The sequence below is a fragment of the Pongo pygmaeus genome, chromosome 10 (assembly GCF_028885625.2).
Source record: "Pongo pygmaeus isolate AG05252 chromosome 10, NHGRI_mPonPyg2-v2.0_pri, whole genome shotgun sequence".
NCBI classification, from domain to species: Eukaryota; Metazoa; Chordata; class Mammalia; order Primates; family Hominidae; genus Pongo; species Pongo pygmaeus.
The window spans coordinates 106,290,277-106,308,549 of record NC_072383.2 but is presented as its reverse complement, the minus strand read 5'-3'; the positions used below and the strand labels follow the sequence as shown (position 1 = coordinate 106,308,549).

General features: G+C 39.5%; 1 protein-coding gene across 5 annotated transcripts in view; it reads left to right on the top strand.

Moving 5' to 3' along the window:
• PRDM4 (PR/SET domain 4) overlaps positions 1-18,273 on the top strand; it is a 61,461-nt gene that overhangs the window by 988 nt on the left and 42,200 nt on the right. For all 5 annotated transcript variants that reach the window (XR_010122696.1, XM_054442684.2, XM_063646680.1 and 2 more), the window contains exons 3-9: positions 3,360-3,493; positions 6,228-6,413; positions 8,113-8,907; positions 13,938-14,087; positions 15,699-15,817; positions 17,078-17,163; positions 18,014-18,141. Coding sequence is in view for 4 of the 5 variants with exons in the window: in XM_054442684.2 (XP_054298659.1) it covers positions 3,360-3,493; positions 6,228-6,413; positions 8,113-8,907; positions 13,938-14,087; positions 15,699-15,817; positions 17,078-17,163; positions 18,014-18,141 (1,598 nt within the window). In the remaining variant the exon portion in view is untranslated. The remainder of the gene's footprint in view (positions 1-3,359; positions 3,494-6,227; positions 6,414-8,112; positions 8,908-13,937; positions 14,088-15,698; positions 15,818-17,077; positions 17,164-18,013; positions 18,142-18,273) is intronic.

Here is an 18,273-nt window from a genome sequence, read left to right as displayed (position 1 = left end):
TGTTGGCTTGTTGACACCTTTTTCCTGTGTCTTTCAGTTATTTGAGCGTTTAATATATCTTTCCGAATTCCAACGTGTATTGTTATCTTATTATGCTTCACTTTGAGTTTTGCTGGTACGGCAGGGACGATAGAGTGAGGGAATTAAGTTAATTCTGCAAGCTTCATGCTGATGTTTAAACCACTTTTAAGTACAGAAGCAGGCCACAGAAATTGTTGTATTTGGCTGTTTTTTCAAGGCCCTTTCAAAAGGCCGTATGTTTAGAATGAGGAGGATAAGGCACAAATTCATTGAAATTATTGAAGCCCCACTGCATTTTTCAAAGTGGCTGCATTTCAGTTAGTTTCTTATATTTTATGCGAAGAAAAAGGTGTAAAATCAGCAACTGGCAGATGGTTGCATAGGTCAGTTAGAAACACACACATAAACTGTAGATCTGTGTAGGAAATTATTTTACCCTAAATGAGTAGGGTAGATAGAGCTTAGTATCTTGATTCTTGCCTTCTTCCGGGATTGCTTCTTAGAATCTCATAGGAGAAAGAAAATGAGAATAGAATTGCATTTTAGAATGAGAAAGTCTTATGAGGATCATACTGTACATTCCCTTCATCTGCCTTCTCTCTGTGGGATACTCATTACCTTTGGTTTATGGCTGCTGAGGTCATCACGTTTTAGTGACTCACAACAAAGCAGAAATCTGCTGAGCCTCTCGCATTAAACTCTGGTTTGAACTGGTTTGAGAAGGCCTAGGAGTCAACCTAGAAACACCATGCTGATTTTTATCGAGATTAAATAAATATTCAGGAATTTTCAGTATGAGAATTGAAGGTGCAGACTTGTAGTTGTACTTTAAAAAAATATTGTAACCAATTTGTTAAGTAGGCTGTTAACGGCTGTAGTGATTGTAGTGTTTTAATTATGGTTGTAGCTATAAAGAATTAGGGAAAAGTCTGTTTTAAACCAACTGAAGCCCAGCAACTTTCAAAATTAAGGTAGATACGTTTTCTTTAGGCTACAGGGATTTTTTGCTTTTTTTTGTTTTTAAGACACAGTCTCACTCTGTCACCCCAGCTGGAGTGTAGAGGTGCAGGCAGAGCTCACTGTAGCCCCGACCTCCCCACTTCAGCCTCCCGTGTAGTTGGAACCACAAGCAGGAACCACCATGCCTGGCTAAGTTAAAAAAAAATGTTTAGTAGAGACAGGAGTCTCACTGTGTTGCCTAGGGACGTCTCCAACTCCTGGGCTCAAGCAATCCTTCTGCCTTGGCCTCCCAAAGTGTGGGATTACAGGTGTAAATCACCACACCTGGGCTGCTTTATTTTATAGCATAATAAAAACTGTTATTAGCATGCTGTTCTTCATAAGGTGTACCTCATTTGCCAGGTGCTTCTAGCTGTCTTTCTGGTAAGGGTGATGAGTTTGCATAGCTCCATCTGATAAAAAAAAAAAATTGAGGATGTCTGTTATATACAAGGTACTAGGTTGGCCTTTTACATTTTATTGATGTCTTAGAGCTTAGTTTTATGGGATACATGGCCAGGGATAAGGGTGAAACCTAATAATGCAAGAAACAGGTCTATGTGGAACTTTAAATATGCGCCACAATATAAGTAGATAGGCCCTAATGTATTGCAACTGTGTAAAAGGCAATATAGTTCTTTTATTGTAATTGTCTTTTTCTTACTATAGTTAAGAGCTTTGATTTCTTAAATTAGATCTGAATTTAAATCCCAACTCTCCTTACTGATTATGTGATTCTGGGTTAAGTTTCCTAGCATCACTGAATCTTACGTGGGATTCAATTCCTCATCTTTAAAGTGGGATTAAGAATAATACCTACCTCCAGCCTGGGCAACATAGGGGACCCCATCTCTGCAAAATAAAACAAATTAGTCAGGCATGGTGGCACATGCCTGTGGTCTCAGCTGTTTGGGGCGCTGAGGTGGGAAGATCTCATGAGCCTAGGAGGTAGAGGCTGCAGTCAGCTGTGATCACGCCACTGCACTCCAGCTTGCAGCTACTGAGCAAGACCCTGTCTCAAAAACAAAAGCAAAAAAAAAAAGAAGATTAAGAGAGATAGTTACATATAAATCACTTAGCCCAATACATAGCACATGGTAAGGGAGCCATAAATTTTAGCTATTAGTATTTTCAGGTTGACTGATAAAATGGCGTTGCCATTTTTCAGAATTAAAAACCTATTTGGATTTGATTTCACTGCTAAGGAATATGTAACCTCATTTGATTCCTCTGCTTCAGCCCCTCCCACACGCAGAGAAAAATTCATTATTATGAAGCCCAGTGTAAGGACTGAAGGTCATTAGAGAGCCCCTTTTGGATAACCTGTTGGCTAGCCTAGTGGTTCTATAATGTTTATAGTATGGCAGTCTCTAAATTCTGATATAAGAACTAATACTTTTTGATAACAGCCTTCAGTGCTGTTTTATTCAAATCAGTATTACTCTTATTCAAAAGACATTTGTAATGGCAGTGCAAGATGGTTTGCATAGAAAAGGTGATTCCTAGGTTCTTCACCTTGCCAAAAATAGTCTGTAGTTAAAAAAAAGTTTGGTGCAGTTAAAAAAAAGTTTGGTGCAATGAAAAACTTTTTGGCAGTGTTTTGAGTTTGATCTGTGATCTTTCACTTAATAGCTATGTGATTTGGGGCATATGACATGGCCTCTTTGAGCCATGGTTCCCTCATCTATCTTACGTTGCAGTATTGGTGTGAGGATTTGAAGTCATTTTAAATGAAGTGGTAGCAAAGCTTACATAGTGACCCTCAATATTTGGAGGACATTAATATTAGGACATTAATATACTGATACAGAATCTTAGTAAACTGTTGCTGAATGGGGAAAATACGATGCTTTTCACATCATCGATAAGCTGGATCTTTAACTCCTATTAAAAATGATTAGTAAAATTTACTTGAGTAGGTTAAAATGCACTGCCTAAAACACTGCTGGTTTGAAATAATAAGCCATTTGGAGAAAAATAAATATTGTAAAAGATGAAGCTTGAGTGATTTAAGAAAAACAAACCGTCATTGCCATTGTGCTCTAAGGATTGCAAACTTTGCTTTAGATGGTGTGCCTAGAGTTTCGAACAAGGCAGAATTCAAATCCTATTTCTGCTATGTGACATTGAATTGAGTTTTTTAATGTCTCAATCTCAGTTTTCTTATCAGTAGAAAGAATATGGCACTAGCTATCTAAGAGAATTGTTGAGCATAAAAGTGAAGTAATAGTTGGCCAAGTCCCATTTCCCCATCCCCACTGTTTCAGTTTCTTCAGTATCTTAATACAGAGTCATTGGAGTAAATTTTTACATAACTAGTTGTGTGTGCTCTTTTCTAGGATGAATGAAATGAACCTGAGCCCAGTGGGGATGGAGCAGCTGACTTCATCCTCTGTGAGCAATGCCTTGCCAGTCTCAGGAAGTCATCTGGGATTGGCTGCCTCACCCACTCACAGTGCCATCCCTGCCCCAGGTGAGTGGTAAGGGAGACCTACTGCATTTCAACACTTAACTGTGTTATCAATTCTAAATGGAGTCTAGAAGAGATCTGAGCCCCTTTTAGGGTAGAAGGGAGAAGGTAAGCAGGCCTGAATGGTGGTTCAACATGTGATAGGTAATGGAAAATAAAGTTTTTGTAGAGGTAGAGATTAGAATTCTAGTGGATAGTAGTAGCAATTTTTTCTGATAGTCCTCTTCTGAGTTGGTAGCTTTTTGTCCAGAGCTGTAATTAACTTGGCATTTTATTTAGGGTTGCCCATTCATCTGGTTCACACTTTAGTACCCTGTCCCTGGGTTAATAGAAGAGAATCAGTTAAAATTACTCTAATAACTATTCCCAGAGAGCATGGGGAATTGGGCTTTATATTCCACCAGGTTTGAAATTAAATGGCAATAACTGCAAGTGTACCAGGTCTAGAATTAATGTGGAAAGAAGTGTGATACTTTTACCTGGGGCTTTTACATGGAACGCCTCATGAGCCTCCATACACAGCAAAATAGTATAGGAAAAATTCATTCTTCCTATCTTTTTTTTTTTTTGAAACGGAGTCTCACTCTGTCATCCAGGCTGGAGTGCAGTGGCACGATCTCGGCTCACTGCAACCTCTGCCTCCCAGGTTCAAGTGATTCTCCTGCTTTAGCCTCCTGAGTAGCTAGAATTATAGGCATGCGCCCTACACCTGGCTCATTTTCTTTTTTTTCTTTCTTTTTTTTTTTTTTTTTTTCTGAGACGGAGTTTCGCTCTTGTTGACCAAGGTGGAGTGCCATGGCACGATCTCGGCTCACTGCAACCTCCGCCCGCCTCCCGGGTTCAAGCAATTCTCCTGCCTCAGCATCCCGAGTAGCTGAGACTACAGGCACACGCCACACGCTTAACTAATTTTTTGTATGTTTAGTAGAAACTGGGTTTCACCATATTAGCCAGGCTGGTCTCGAACTCCTGCCCTCAGGTGATCCGCCCTCTTCGGCCTCCCAAAGTGCTGGGATTATAGGCGTGAGCCACCGCACGAGCCATCACTGTACTTAAAACCTTTTCTCTTCCTAGCTTCATTTTCTTATTCTATTGAAATGGAATATAAATGGAATAAATATTCTATTGATTATTACAATGATAAGCTGTCAGTTCTTTAGGATCAATGACATTGTAATGTATTGGACTTTCTTTGTCAAAGTAGGAGTTAGTGTAAGTAAATCTATATATTGTTTAAATAGTTCTCTAAAGAGAATTACTTGCTTAATTAATAAAATGCAGCAGTTAATAAGATTCATCAAAACTAGGGTCTCTTCACATTTATTTAAGTGTTCACAAAAGAAATTTTAAAAAATTATTAGTGGTTAACCCATTTGATTGTTTTGTAGGCATTCCCTTTAGTGGACACTCTTGTTAAGGTGGAAAAGCCTATTAAAAAATATTGCCTGCCAGGCACAGTGGCTCACGCCTATAATCCCAGCACTTCGAGAGTCCAAGGCAGGAGGATCACTTGAGCCCAGGAGTTCAAGATCAGCCTAGGTAACATAAGGAGACCCCATCTCTACAAAGAAAAAAAAAAATTAACTGGGCATGGTAGCACACACCCGTAGTCCCAGCTACGTAGGAGCTACGTAGGAGGCTGAGAAGGGAGGGCCACTTGAGCCAGGAAAGCTGAGGCTGCCTGAGCCATGGTCACGCTACTACGCTCCAGCCTGGGCAACATAGCAAAACCTTGTCTCAAAAAACAAATAATGCCCCTGGCAAAAATATGCAAATCAGCACTGACCAAGTTGGTGGGTATTTATTATGATACTTAGGCACAGTAAAAGTCACTTCACTTTGCAAGTACATATAACTCAAAGTAGATATAATCTCACGTTTAAAGCTTTTATTAATCACTAAGTGTAGCATATATACAAAAGATTGTATGAAGGTGTACATGTACAGTTTTACATCTAACTAAACTACGTTATTTTCCAAGTAGAAATGAAATAGTCTCACCATATAAAATGGTAAATACAATAAAGTTTAAAAATACCAAAAAAATTTCATACTGTCACTACCTAGGGACTACTCCTTTGAACATTTTATGTTTCCATTGTTTTTTTCTCTATATAATTTGTTTTCTTGTATTTAAACTCAGTTTTTAATTCTAAATTAAATATTTTGGCTGGGCATGGTGGCAATCCCCGCACTTTGGGAGGCTGAGGTGGGCGGATCACTTGAGGCCAGGAGTTCGAGACCAGCCTGGCCAACATGGTGAAACCCTGTCTCTAGCAAAAATACAAAAATTAGCTGGGTGTGGTGGTGTGTGTGCCTGTAATCCCAGCTACTCAGGAGGCTGAGGTAGGAGAATTGCTTGAACCCAGGAGGCTGAGATTGCGGTGAGCTGAGATCACACCACTGCACTCCAGCCTGGGCAACAAAGCAAGACTCCATCTCAAATCAATCGATAAATTAATTAATTAAATATTTTTGTATTTAAGCGCAATACAGACAATTGGAGTATCAACTTGCCAGTTTAGAACTAACTTAAAAACTATCTTTGGGACTAAGACTACTTTCTTTAGGCCTATTTGTGGATATTTGCACATCATCTATCTAAGGATGAAAAGGGCTACTAGGTGAGATTTTTGCCCATATGTAAAAACCTTTCTAACATTTTAGCTAGTGGTTGTAGTGAGAATTTTTAATTACCTATTTTCTTTTAACTGAGAAAAAAAAATTTGTTTTGTAGGCCTCCCAGTGGCAATTCCAAATCTGGGTCCCTCCCTGAGCTCTCTGCCTTCTGCTCTGTCTTTAATGTTACCGATGGGTATTGGGGATCGAGGGGTGATGTGTGGGTTACCTGAAAGAAACTACACCCTACCTCCACCACCTTACCCTCACCTGGAGAGCAGTTATTTCAGAACCATTCTACCTGGTAAGTGTTACAGTTACTTGAGATGTTAGAAAAAAAGAACGGCGCCAGCTTTTAAACTTTTATCCTGAAGATATGAATAACACTTTTTTCTGTTTGTCACTATTAGATACTAATCTCTAGTCAGGAAAAATATCTTTGTTTATATTTATGTACTTTTCCTCTTAGAATGTGGCACATAACACATTAGTAATATGGTTTGACTAAGCTGAATTTCTTAATTGCACATAATTTTTCTTCTTTTTTCCTCCAGTATCTCTTTCCTTTGGTGTTTATAATTCTGCAGCTATAATTTCAGTCAAGCACTACAGTGTCTTGTTACAGTGTCATTGTTTTATAAAGTTCATTGAATTTTTATTCTAAGAGTATTATGTACTTATTGCAGAAAATTTAGCAAGTAAGGGAAGGAACCACTCAGTCCCATCATCCATCTTTTTGGTGTACTTCCTGCCATTTCTTTCGGTATATAGGTTTTTACCAATTTTCATAATTAAGACCACGGTTTTTTCTCTTGCTCTCTCTCTTTTTTTTCTTTTTTTTTTTTTTTAATGGAGATGGAGTCTCAACTTTGTTGCCCAGGCTGGACTGGAACTCCTAGACTCAAGTGATCCTCTCACCTCAGACTCTTGAGTAGCTAGGAATACAGGCACATGCCTGCCTTGAGACCATACCATATTTCCTTTCTTTTTTATAAATAACTTTTTTAAAAAAAAGAGACGGGGTTTTGGCATGTTGCCCAGACTGGTCTCGAACTCCTGCGCTGAAACCATCCGCCCACGTCAGCATCCCAAAGTGCCAGGATTACAAGCATGAGCCACTGTGCCCTACCCAAGACCATGCTTTCTATACAATTGTCTGTCTTTACTTTTTTCACTTCATCTTTTTCTCTGCTGTTACATGGGTATTTTCCTTTGCTGCTACTGGTTTTCATAATTATCCTTTTTAGTGATGCATTACTTTCTACTGAATGGGTATTTGATGGTTTATTATCTTTATTGTTGGACAGTTTGGTTTTTCCAGTTTTTATTACCATTGTAACTAATGCTCTTATGAACGTCTTTATGTATAATATTTACAAAATGGATTTAGAGAAGAGTACCGTAAGTGGAATTTCTTGTGCAAGAGGGTATTAACATTTTTGAGGCTCCTAATATATATACTTCACACAGAAGTTTTAGCAGTTTACATTCCCTCTGGCAGTTTAGTAAGTATCATTTCACCACATCCTCCCAAGCACAAGTGTTAATTTTTTTTGTTTTAATAAAACAGGTACAATTGTGACTTGTATTAAATAGTTTGTGTTATGATAGTTTAATTATATTAAATTATATTTAAGTTTTATTTTTCACGTGGAAGATCTGTTTTTAAATCATTTTACCTTTTAATAATTAGTAGAGCAAATTTTACGCCTTAGGACTCAGGAATTGCAACCATATGTATATTAAAGGCAGTGTTTTCGTTATGATTCCCAGTTAGCTTCAAAGGAACATAGTTAACTTTTTAAGGATTTTTGAGTTTTACAGGAAAAACTCAATTATGGTATATGTGTGTTGCTATTTATAAAATAGTGCGTATCGATTAAATTAAAGAAGCAGGAGATTATTTGAACTTAGTTATATTTGTAAGGAAATAGTGTCTAGTGCTTGGAATTCTTTAATAATGTACTAAAAGTCTCTGATATCTCATTTTTTCCTTTTCTCAGGCATTTTATCTTATTTAGCTGACAGACCACCTCCTCAGTACATCCACCCCAACTCTATAAATGTTGATGGTAATACAGCATTATCTATCACCAATAACCCTTCAGCACTAGATCCCTATCAGTCCAATGGAAATGTTGGATTAGAACCAGGCATTGTTTCAATAGACTCTCGCTCTGTGAACACACATGGTGCCCAAAGTCTTCATCCCAGTGATGGCCATGAGGTGGCCTTGGACACAGCAATCACTATGGAGAACGTTTCTAGGGTTACCAGCCCAATTTCGACAGATGGAATGGCAGAGGAGCTTACAATGGATGGTGTTGCAGGCGAGCATTCCCAAATCCCAAATGGCTCCAGAAGTCATGAACCTCTGTCTGTGGATTCTGTGAGCAACAACCTTGCAGCAGACGCTGTAGGACATGGTGGTGTGATACCCATGCATGGGAATGGCTTGGAGCTCCCTGTGGTCATGGAGACAGACCACATTGCAAGCCGGGTCAATGGCATGTCTGACAGTGCCCTCAGTGACTCCATTCACACTGTGGCCATGAGCACCAACTCTGTAAGCGTGGCACTCTCTACCTCACACAACCTTGCCTCCCTAGAATCTGTTTCCCTCCATGAAGTTGGCCTCAGCCTAGAACCTGTGGCTGTCTCCTCCATCACCCAGGAGGTTGCTATGGGGACAGGTCATGTAGATGTATCTTCAGACAGTCTTTCTTTTGTACCACCTTCACTGCAAATGGAAGACTCCAATTCAAACAAGGAAAACATGGCAACCTTGTTTACAATTTGTGAGTGTGCTTAGCCTTTCTTTTTTGGAAATATTTGTAAAAAGGGCCACCATCCCTAACAAGTTAAGTCATAAAGTTTGGCATTAAGGGAGTATAGAAAGCAACTAGACCTTGGAACTTTTCTTTGCCTTGGTATTGTCCTTTATATTAATGTGCCTTTTCTTGAAGTGTGTCTTTTCTTCAAGTAAGCCTTTTACTTGAAGTAATGTGGTGCCTTTTCTTCAGGTAAGCCAAATGATATCATTTATTTGGTTCTTAGAGCATCCTGAAGAAATGAAATGTGAAGTAGTCATTTTTGTATTTTGCAGATAAGCTTAGCACATGTGGTAGTGTGTGCCTGTAGTCCCAGCTATTCTGCAGGCAGAGGCAGGAGGTTGCTTGAGTCCAGGAGTTTCAGGCTATAGTGTGCTATGATCCCACCTGTGAATAGTCCCAGCTATTCTGGAGGCTGAGGAAGAAGGGTTGCTTGAGCCCAGGAGTTTCAGGCTATAGTATGCTACGATCACACCTGTGAATAGTACTGTACTCCAGCCTGGGCAACAAAGTGAGACCCTGTCTCTAAAAAACAATCATGGTGATAATACAGTATTTTTTTTAAAAACGTAAGTTTAGCCCAGTAATAAGGTATTTCCCAAGGTTTCACAAATAGAGAGTTATAGGGGTAAATTCTAGTAAAGTTGTTTGTGACATGCCTTGTGAAAATTATTCGGTCACTTTTATAACCCCATGGAAAAATGTAGGTGGATATAAATCCATTTTTTTTCTTTGCTCAGAGTGCATATAAATTATTATTCTTGGGCGTGTAAAAGTTTTTCTTATTGGGCAACAACAACAAAAAACAATATAAGAACAGTTGATTTACTGGTGTCACTACGTTTCATTCATGCAGGAAACATGTTGAGTGCTTAATTTATTGATAGGGTTTCTCTGTCGCCCAGGCTAGGGTGCAGTGGTGTGATCACGGCTCACTGCAGCCTCAACCTCCTGAGCTCAAGCGATCCTCCCACTTTAGCCTCCCAAGCAACTGGGACCCCAAGTGTGTACCACCACACCTGGCTAATTTTTAAATTTTTTTGTAGTGATGGGGGGGTCTCACTGTGTTGCCTTGGGTGGTCTTGAACTCGACTCAAGCAATCTTCCTGCCTCAGCCTCCCAGAGTGCTAGGATTACAGGTGTGAGCCATCATGCTGGGCTCTTTAGTGATTACTATGTGGCAGCCTCTGCTAGATGCTAGGGATAGAACGATCTACCAAGAGACGGTATGTGTACATACCTTTAAGGAGCTTACAGTCTGGTAGGAAGCATAGGAGACTGTTACGATACAGTATAATAATAAGTGTGAAGATGGGGTGAAGTACATGGTACTAAAGTAGCCTGAAGGGGAGCAACTAGCCAGGCCATGGAAGGGTCGGGTAAGATTTAACCAAGGGAAGTAACATACATGTTAGCACAGACCTTAAGGACAAGAAAGATGTGGGCAGTTGAGAGGAAGACAGGAGCTGGCACCTGTAAGTGCCTAGAACCAAAAGAATCATGAGTGTTTCAGAATTGCTGAAGCATAAAATGAGGGTGAAGAGAGGGGTCATGTGGTGAGAGAGAAGTAGGAGCCAGAACACAAAGGCTCTTTTAAGACCGGTCAAGAGTTTTAGGGAGTGAGGGTTGGGGTAGGGCTTTGCTGCAATGTGAGAATAAATTTGTTAAGAGGCAAGGAGGTGTGGAAGATATCATAATTTATGGGAAAGGTGATGATTCTCCAATCTAGAGTAGAGGTAATTAGGATGCAGAAGAGTGGAGGACATTTGCAGAGAACCCAGTTGAGCTTATTGATTGGATAAAGTTGGAGGAGGGAAGGATTAAGGAGAAAACCCTGGTTTCTGGCTTCTGAAACTAGGTAGATAGAAACTAGGTAAGTAGAGAAGGCTGTGTGTTGGCTCACGCCTGTAATCCCAGCACTTTGGGAGGCTGAGGCAGAAAGATCATTTGAGACCAGGAGTTCAAGATCAGCCTGGGCAGCATAGTGAAACCCTGTCTCAGAAAAAAAAAAAAAAAAGCAAACAAACTAAGTAGGTAGGGTAGTAGTGAAAGGCAGAGGAGGATATGATTTTGATTTTTATTATTTTGGGAGGAGTGGCGATGAGTCAAGTTTTAGACATGTTGATTTCAGTGTCTGTAAGATACCCAGTAAAGATGTCTAATGAAAAGTTGTGTGTGGAGCTGAGAGAGATCTGTCTGGAAATATTTAAGAATCATCAACATTAAGATGTTATTTGTGGCTGTAGAAGTGGAATGAAATCATCTAGTAAGAGTGTGGAATGAGAAGAGGGCTAGAGATATCAAGATACAGCAGAAGAGGAGCTTCCAAATAGACTGACCGGGAGCCCCAAAAATAGGAGGAAGCCCAGAACCATTCAGTGCCACAAAATCCAGGCCATGGGGAGACTAGTTTTAACCTTTTAAAGTCTCAAATTTAGAATTTTAAAATGTTTTAATCGAAGAATGTAATGAATATAAGGCTAATTTAGCAGAAGGTAAGAGGTGGCCTAAATAAGCTTATTGATTTTTTTTCTTAAGGGGGCAAATGGAACCTCTTCTAAGTATGTGTGGGTTATAATGAGATATAATTTATGTATACATTTTAAATGTGCAATTTAGTGGTTTTTTTGGTATATTTACAAGGCTGTGCAACCACCAGCACTGTCTCCTTCCAAAACATTTTAGTCACCCTGTAAAGAAACTTCATAACCATTAGTCACTTCCCATTCCCTCCTTCTGCATATTCTCAGCAATCACTAATCTACTTTCTGTCTCTATGGATTTGCCTTTTCTGGATATTTCATATAAATGGAATCATGCGATATTTGGCCTTCTGGATCTAGTTTCTTTCTCTTCGCTTAATACTTTTGTGTCTTATCCATGTTGTAGCATGTATTTGTACTTCATTTCTTTTTAGAGCTGAATAATCTGTAATATGGATATACCACATTTTTTTTATCCATTTATCAGTTGATGGACATTTGGGTTGTTTCTGCTTTTTGGCTACTATGAATAATGCTGCTATGAACTCTCATGTACAAGTTTTTGTATGAACATATGTTCTTGGATATTTAGGAGTAGAACGGCTGTATGTTTAACTTTTTGAGGAACTGCTTTCCAAAGTGGCTGTGCCATGTTACTGTCCTAGCAGCAGTGGATGAGAGTTCTAATTTCTCCACATTTTTGCCAACAGTTAATTTTTTATTTTTATTTATTTATTTATTTATTTTGAGACAGAGTCTGGCTCTGTCACCCAGGCTGGTGTGCAGTAGCGCAATCTCAGCCTCACTGCAACCTCCACCTCCCAGGTTCAAGCCATCCTTCCACCTCAGCCTCCCAAGTAGCTGGGACTACAAGTGCTCGCCACCATGCCCAGCTGATTTTTTGTATTTTTGGTAGAGACGATTTGCCATGTTGCTACCTGGTCTCATGCGTTCGAGACCAGCCTAGGCAACATGGTGAAACCCTGTCTCTACCAAAAGTATTAAAAAATCAGCCAGACGTAGTGGTGCATGCCTGTGGTCCCAGCTACCCAGGAGGCTGAAGCAGGAACGCCACTGCACACCAGCCTTGGTGACAGATTGGGACCCCGTCTTGAAAATAAAAAGAAAAGAAGACAGATAGATGACTGTGGTTCTAAGGTTTATGTATTCCAACTATTTTGTGAATGGTTTTGGAGTTTAAACGTAATGATTGAATAATAGTATCGTAAATACTGTTCCTTAGCAGAGTGGAAAGTGTAAAGAATAGAGCAGAAGATTTATGGAGGAGGACACTCATAAGCTTGTGAAAGTGAAGTTGTAGTAAGAATAGAGAACAATATATAAAGGCAGCATCCTCTCTGCCAATGCAGAAAGAAAGACCATATGAAAAATAAGAAATTAAGAATTTTAAGCAAATAATGTCTGCAAGAATACAATTCTTCTGCCCTTTGAAAGAGCAGGCTGCAAATTGTTTTTGTCTTAAGAATGTGTCATCAAAACTTGGTTGACCATCTTGTTTATAGTGAAGCAAAAGAGTACAGTGGTGCAGCTGACTCTGACCCCAGTGTCCTATGTTCATAGCATGGGTCACTGGGGTCAGAGCCGGCTGTACCACCGTGGCCATATTTTGGTTCTGCATAACTTAACAGCATTTCAACTCAGTTTCCTCTTACAGTTCAGAATTGGAATCTTTTGGACTTTAGGGCATCACACCTAAATGTACTATCTACTTAATGTAAGGGATAATGTACTTGATTGTTGAAGTAATATGGTGCTATTTTTTTCTTTTATTATTATTTTTAATTTTTTTTAAACAGGTGGGATCTCACTGTGTAACCCCAGGCTGGTCTTGAACTGGATTCAAGTGATCCTCCCGTCTCAGCCTCCCAAACTGCTGGGTTTACAGGCGTAAACCACCATACCCAGCCAATTTTTTCATCAGTGTTTCTCTTATGCACTGAATAGGAAACTTGTCCTGTTGGATCAAAAGAAAAAAAATCAGATCTTATTGAAGTCTGAAGAGTGGTGTAAGAGTAGATATATATGTTAGTGTAAGGAAGCGAGTCTTTGATCAGAATATCTCTATTAGAACCTTGCTTCTTACTAGATACATTTTAGTAATTAGCATTTAAATTAAAACCTGGGCTGGGCATGGTGGCTTACACCTGTAATCCCAGCACTTTGGGAGGCTGAGGTGGGTGTATCATCTGAGGTCAGGAGTTCCAGACAAGCCTGGCCAACATGAGGAAACCTTGTCTCTATTAAAAATACAAAAATTAGCTGGGCGTGGTGGCACACGCCTGTAGTCCCAGCTACATGGGAGGCTCAGACAGGAGAATTGCTTATACCCGGGAGGCAGAGGTTGCAGTGAGCCAAAATCGCGCCATTGCACTCCAGCCTGGGTGCAGAGCAAGACTTTGTCTCAAAAAAAAAAAAAAAAAAAAAAAAACCCTGGTGGTAATTTAGCTTGCTTGAACTAAACCCATTTGTATTGCTCAAATTTGCCATCTACAGGGTGTACTCTGTGTGACCGCGCCTATCCCTCGGACTGTCCCGAACATGGACCAGTGACTTTTGTTCCTGACACTCCAATAGAGAGCAGAGCAAGGCTTTCTCTCCCAAAGCAGCTTGTTCTCCGTCAGTCAATTGTGGGAGCAGAAGTTGGTAAGAACCTTGGAACTGTAAAACACTATTACATCTCTTCTTCCTTTGTAGGGTAGAGTTGTAAAAGTGGATGTGTATAATTTAGTAATTATTTGGACCAAAAGTCAATTTATGGCTTAAGATTTATGCTTTTATGGAATATTAGTCTTGTCCACTGATGATAGCAATAAATCAAGTCAAAAACTTTATTGGGAAATCTCTCCTTTGTTAGAATCAGTATTGAGTAAAGCAAAAAATCCTAGACTGAGTCTTTGAAGATTTGACTTTTATTCTCAGCTGTGTCATCCACTAACAATTATTCTAACAACACATTTCTTAAAACTTAGTTTCTTTTATAGAAACATGGAAAATTCACCTTATATCACAAATTTAGATCAAATGTTTGTAAATTGTATAATGCTCCTTAGAAAAAAGGAATAAAGAATGTAGATTGCCAGACTTTACTTACCCATATTTGAATTTAGCATGGCTTCTGAGTTACTGTGACATTTCTTTGGAAATATAAAATTAGGTTCATTATTCTTTTAGCTGCAGTTTGGGTGTGAGTCATTTGAAAGCATCAAACAGTTTAGGTAAAATAGAGCAGTGCTTTAAGCACAAAAGATTTTAGAAGTTTGATTTATTTCTATAGTAATTGCTTTATATTTTTACAATAGAATAATGTTTTCTGTTATTTTTTATTATTTATTTTTAAGAGACTGGGTCTCACTCTGTTGCCCAGGCTGGAGTGGACTGGCCCAACATATGGAGTACAGTAACTCGAGTGCAGCCTTGACCTCCTGGGCTCAAGCAGTCTTCCTGCCTCAACCTTCCAAGTAGCTGGGACTACAGGCATGTGCAGTCGTGCCCAGCTAATTTAAAAAAGAATTTTTTTGTAGAGACAGCATCTCACTATGTTGCCGAGGCTGGTTTTGAACTCCTGGCCTCAAGCAGTCCTGCCTTGGCCTCCCAAAGTGTTGGCTCATTGTATGTGTGAGCTACAAACTTTTTTATATTCAACTCCAAAATAATGTATTTGGAGAGACATGATAAGATTCCCTTTGGATAAAACTAGGTTCAGGAATTCCTGATATTTCTTCTTACTCAGCATTTATTGTGAGCCCTATGTTATCTGTTCATTACATTTTATATATTTACAGGCTAGGACCCACAAGGCTTAGTCACCTCTGAGGAATGCTAGCATATTGTTTTTTTTTATTTTTTAATTTTTTTTGAGACGGAGTGTCACTTTGTCACCCAGGCTGGAGTGCATTGGCCCTCTCTCTGCTCACTGCAACCTCCGCCTCCTGGGTTCAAGCAATTCTTCTGCCTCAGCCTCCCAAGTAGCTGGAACTACAGGCGTGTGCCACCACGCCCAGCTAATTTTTGTATTTTTAGTAGAGACGGGGTTTTACCCTGTTGGCCAAGCTGATCTCAAACTCCTGACCTCAGGTGATCTGCCCACCTCGGCCTCCCAAAGTGCTGGGATTACAGGCGTGAGCCACCACACCCAGCCTACATATTGGTTAAGTTCAATGAAAATAAGATTCTTTGCGTGGGTGAAGCACCTCTTTCTTCTATATCCTGCTGTTTAAATCATTGATTGTGTAGTTGGTGTCCTTCCACTGATAGGTGTATGGACTGGAGAAACCATTCCTGTGCGGACTTGCTTTGGACCTCTAATTGGCCAGCAGAGTCACTCCATGGAAGTCGCAGAATGGACAGACAAGGCGGTTAACCATATCTGGAAGGTGAGTCCTGATGAAACTTTTCTGTGACTTTTGGCTGTTTTTCTTAGTAAGAGATAGTTAAAAAGTTATGATAAAGTCAAAATCAGCCAGAACTGATACAGTGCCATTCACTGGTCAGTCATTTATTTCATGTACATTTTTTTTAAATGTTACATTCATCATTCTTGGTAGCCAAATTATAACATACAGCAAAACACCAGCTACTGGAAATAGAGGACAAACTGTTTTTGTCTCTGTTTTGTGAGTTAATCCAATTATTTTAACCATTTAATGCATTTGAATTACTTGTGACAGCTGAGGCCATGGACTTTGTTTATATGATAAAAGTCTTACTTTGTAATTAAAACATTCCTCAAATATTTATCCTAGGAAATAATTCTGGAATAAGCTAAGATTATTTTTCTAGTTTTCTTTTTTTTTTTTTTTTTTTTTTGAGATGGAGTCTTGCTGTGTTGCCCAGGCTGGCGTGTAATGGTGCAATCTTGGCTTACTGCCTCCTGGGCTCAAGTGACTCTCCCACCTCAGCCTTCCAAGTAGCTGAGTTTACAGGCACTTGCCATCATGCCCAGCTAATTTTTGTATTTTTGTAGAGATGGGGTTTCCCCATGTTGGCCAGACTGGTCTTGAACTCCTGACCTCAAGTGATCTGCCCACCTCAGCCTCCCAAAGTGCCAGGATTACAGGCGTGAGCCACCATACCGGGCCTATTTTTCTAGTTTTCTAATGAGAGGGGTTAGAAATACAAGATTTTCACATAGATATCTATTGGGAATGATGCTTGCAAAATGGAAGTAAGGGGAAAATGGGTCTTGTGATCTTTGGAAAGGTAAGGTACCACTGTCATTGGGAATTTTAAATTTGGAATGCTAGGCCCAAGTGGGAAAATCATGAGAAGGGATGATCCTCTGCCCTTAATGGACATTCAGTCATTCAGTGCCTACTGTGTGATAGGTGATGAAGACAGGTGGACAGGCAGATTGGTTTTTTTGTCTTTTCCAGGCAAAGGTTGAATAATCAAAAACAAAGTCAGTCTCTTCACTGAGCACTAACTGTAGGTCTCTGACGGTCTTTACCGTATTGCTGGAAATAGGGAGAATGTTGAAATGATAGTATGTTGGAGAAGGTAGGAATATATTTTCACACTAAGAAAGCTGGGACCTACTGCAAATGAGTAAATGAGGTGATTGCTGGCCTAAGTGTAATGTAGTACTTTATTGCATGTCAGTGCATTTGACATGTGTGCTTGCTTTCTGTTGGCAGATATACCACAATGGTGTCCTGGAATTCTGCATCATTACAGCTGATGAAAATGAATGTAATTGGATGATGTTTGTGCGCAAAGCCAGGTATGAGTAGTCTTGGATGAGAAAAAATAGTCACCATTTAGATGTTTTTCAATAGGAAGCTTCGCATAAAAGAGGAAAGAGTTAAGAATCCAAATTACACCAACACCTGGACATACTTAAAGCCCAAGGCAGCCAGGCATGGTGGCTCACACCTTTAATCCCAGCACTTGGGGTGGCTGAGGTGGGAGAATCGCTTGAGGCCAGGAGTTCGAGACCAGCCTGGGAAACATAGCAAGACCCTCATCTCTAAAAAAGTTTTTTTCAAATTAGCTGGGTGTTGTGGTATATGCGTGTAGTCGCAGCTCTTGGGAGGCTGAGGTGGGAGGAGCATATGAGCTGAAGAGTTCGAGCTGTGATCATACTATGGTGGTGCTGTTGCATTCCAGTCTGGGTGACAAAGTGAGATTCTGTTTCAAAAAAAAAAAAAAAAAAAAAAACGCTTACCAAGGAACAATATAGTTACCACTGAATTTGCAAATGGGTGCCTTTTCTTTATATTGGCTGTTAGTCCATCCCTGAGTTACTGGAGTTAATTCTTGTTTAGCTAGCTATCTCTATGTCTTTGTCATACTGTTTTTTAAAGACTTCATTTTATTTACCTTGTTTGCTTCCAATAACAGACTCTAGTGTTTTTGACTACAAAAGGTCATCAGCTAATATATTGAAGTAAGAATTCTGTTTCTCTACAACTGCCTTCTCATAGATAGGATGAGAAATTACAAAAACATTCCAGAGGAAATAGTAAATAGTTCTGCCTAAGCTTTCATGTAGGATTTTGCAATGGGGGAATGTTGTGCTTAGTATGCATTTCAGAATTAATGTGCTTGATCTATTAAATGTGATAACTCAGGAACCGGGAAGAGCAGAATTTGGTGGCTTATCCTCATGATGGAAAAATCTTTTTCTGCACCTCACAAGATATCCCTCCTGAAAATGAACTGCTTTTTTATTATAGCCGAGATTATGCTCAGCAGATTGGTAAGTTAATATAAGATGTGTTTATAATGAATCTGGCATAGTAAAGACCAGGATTAAAGTTTTGGTAATGATTTACATGTTAGCTGAAGCAAATCTTATACCTTTGTTTGTATAAATGCAAACTATTACTTC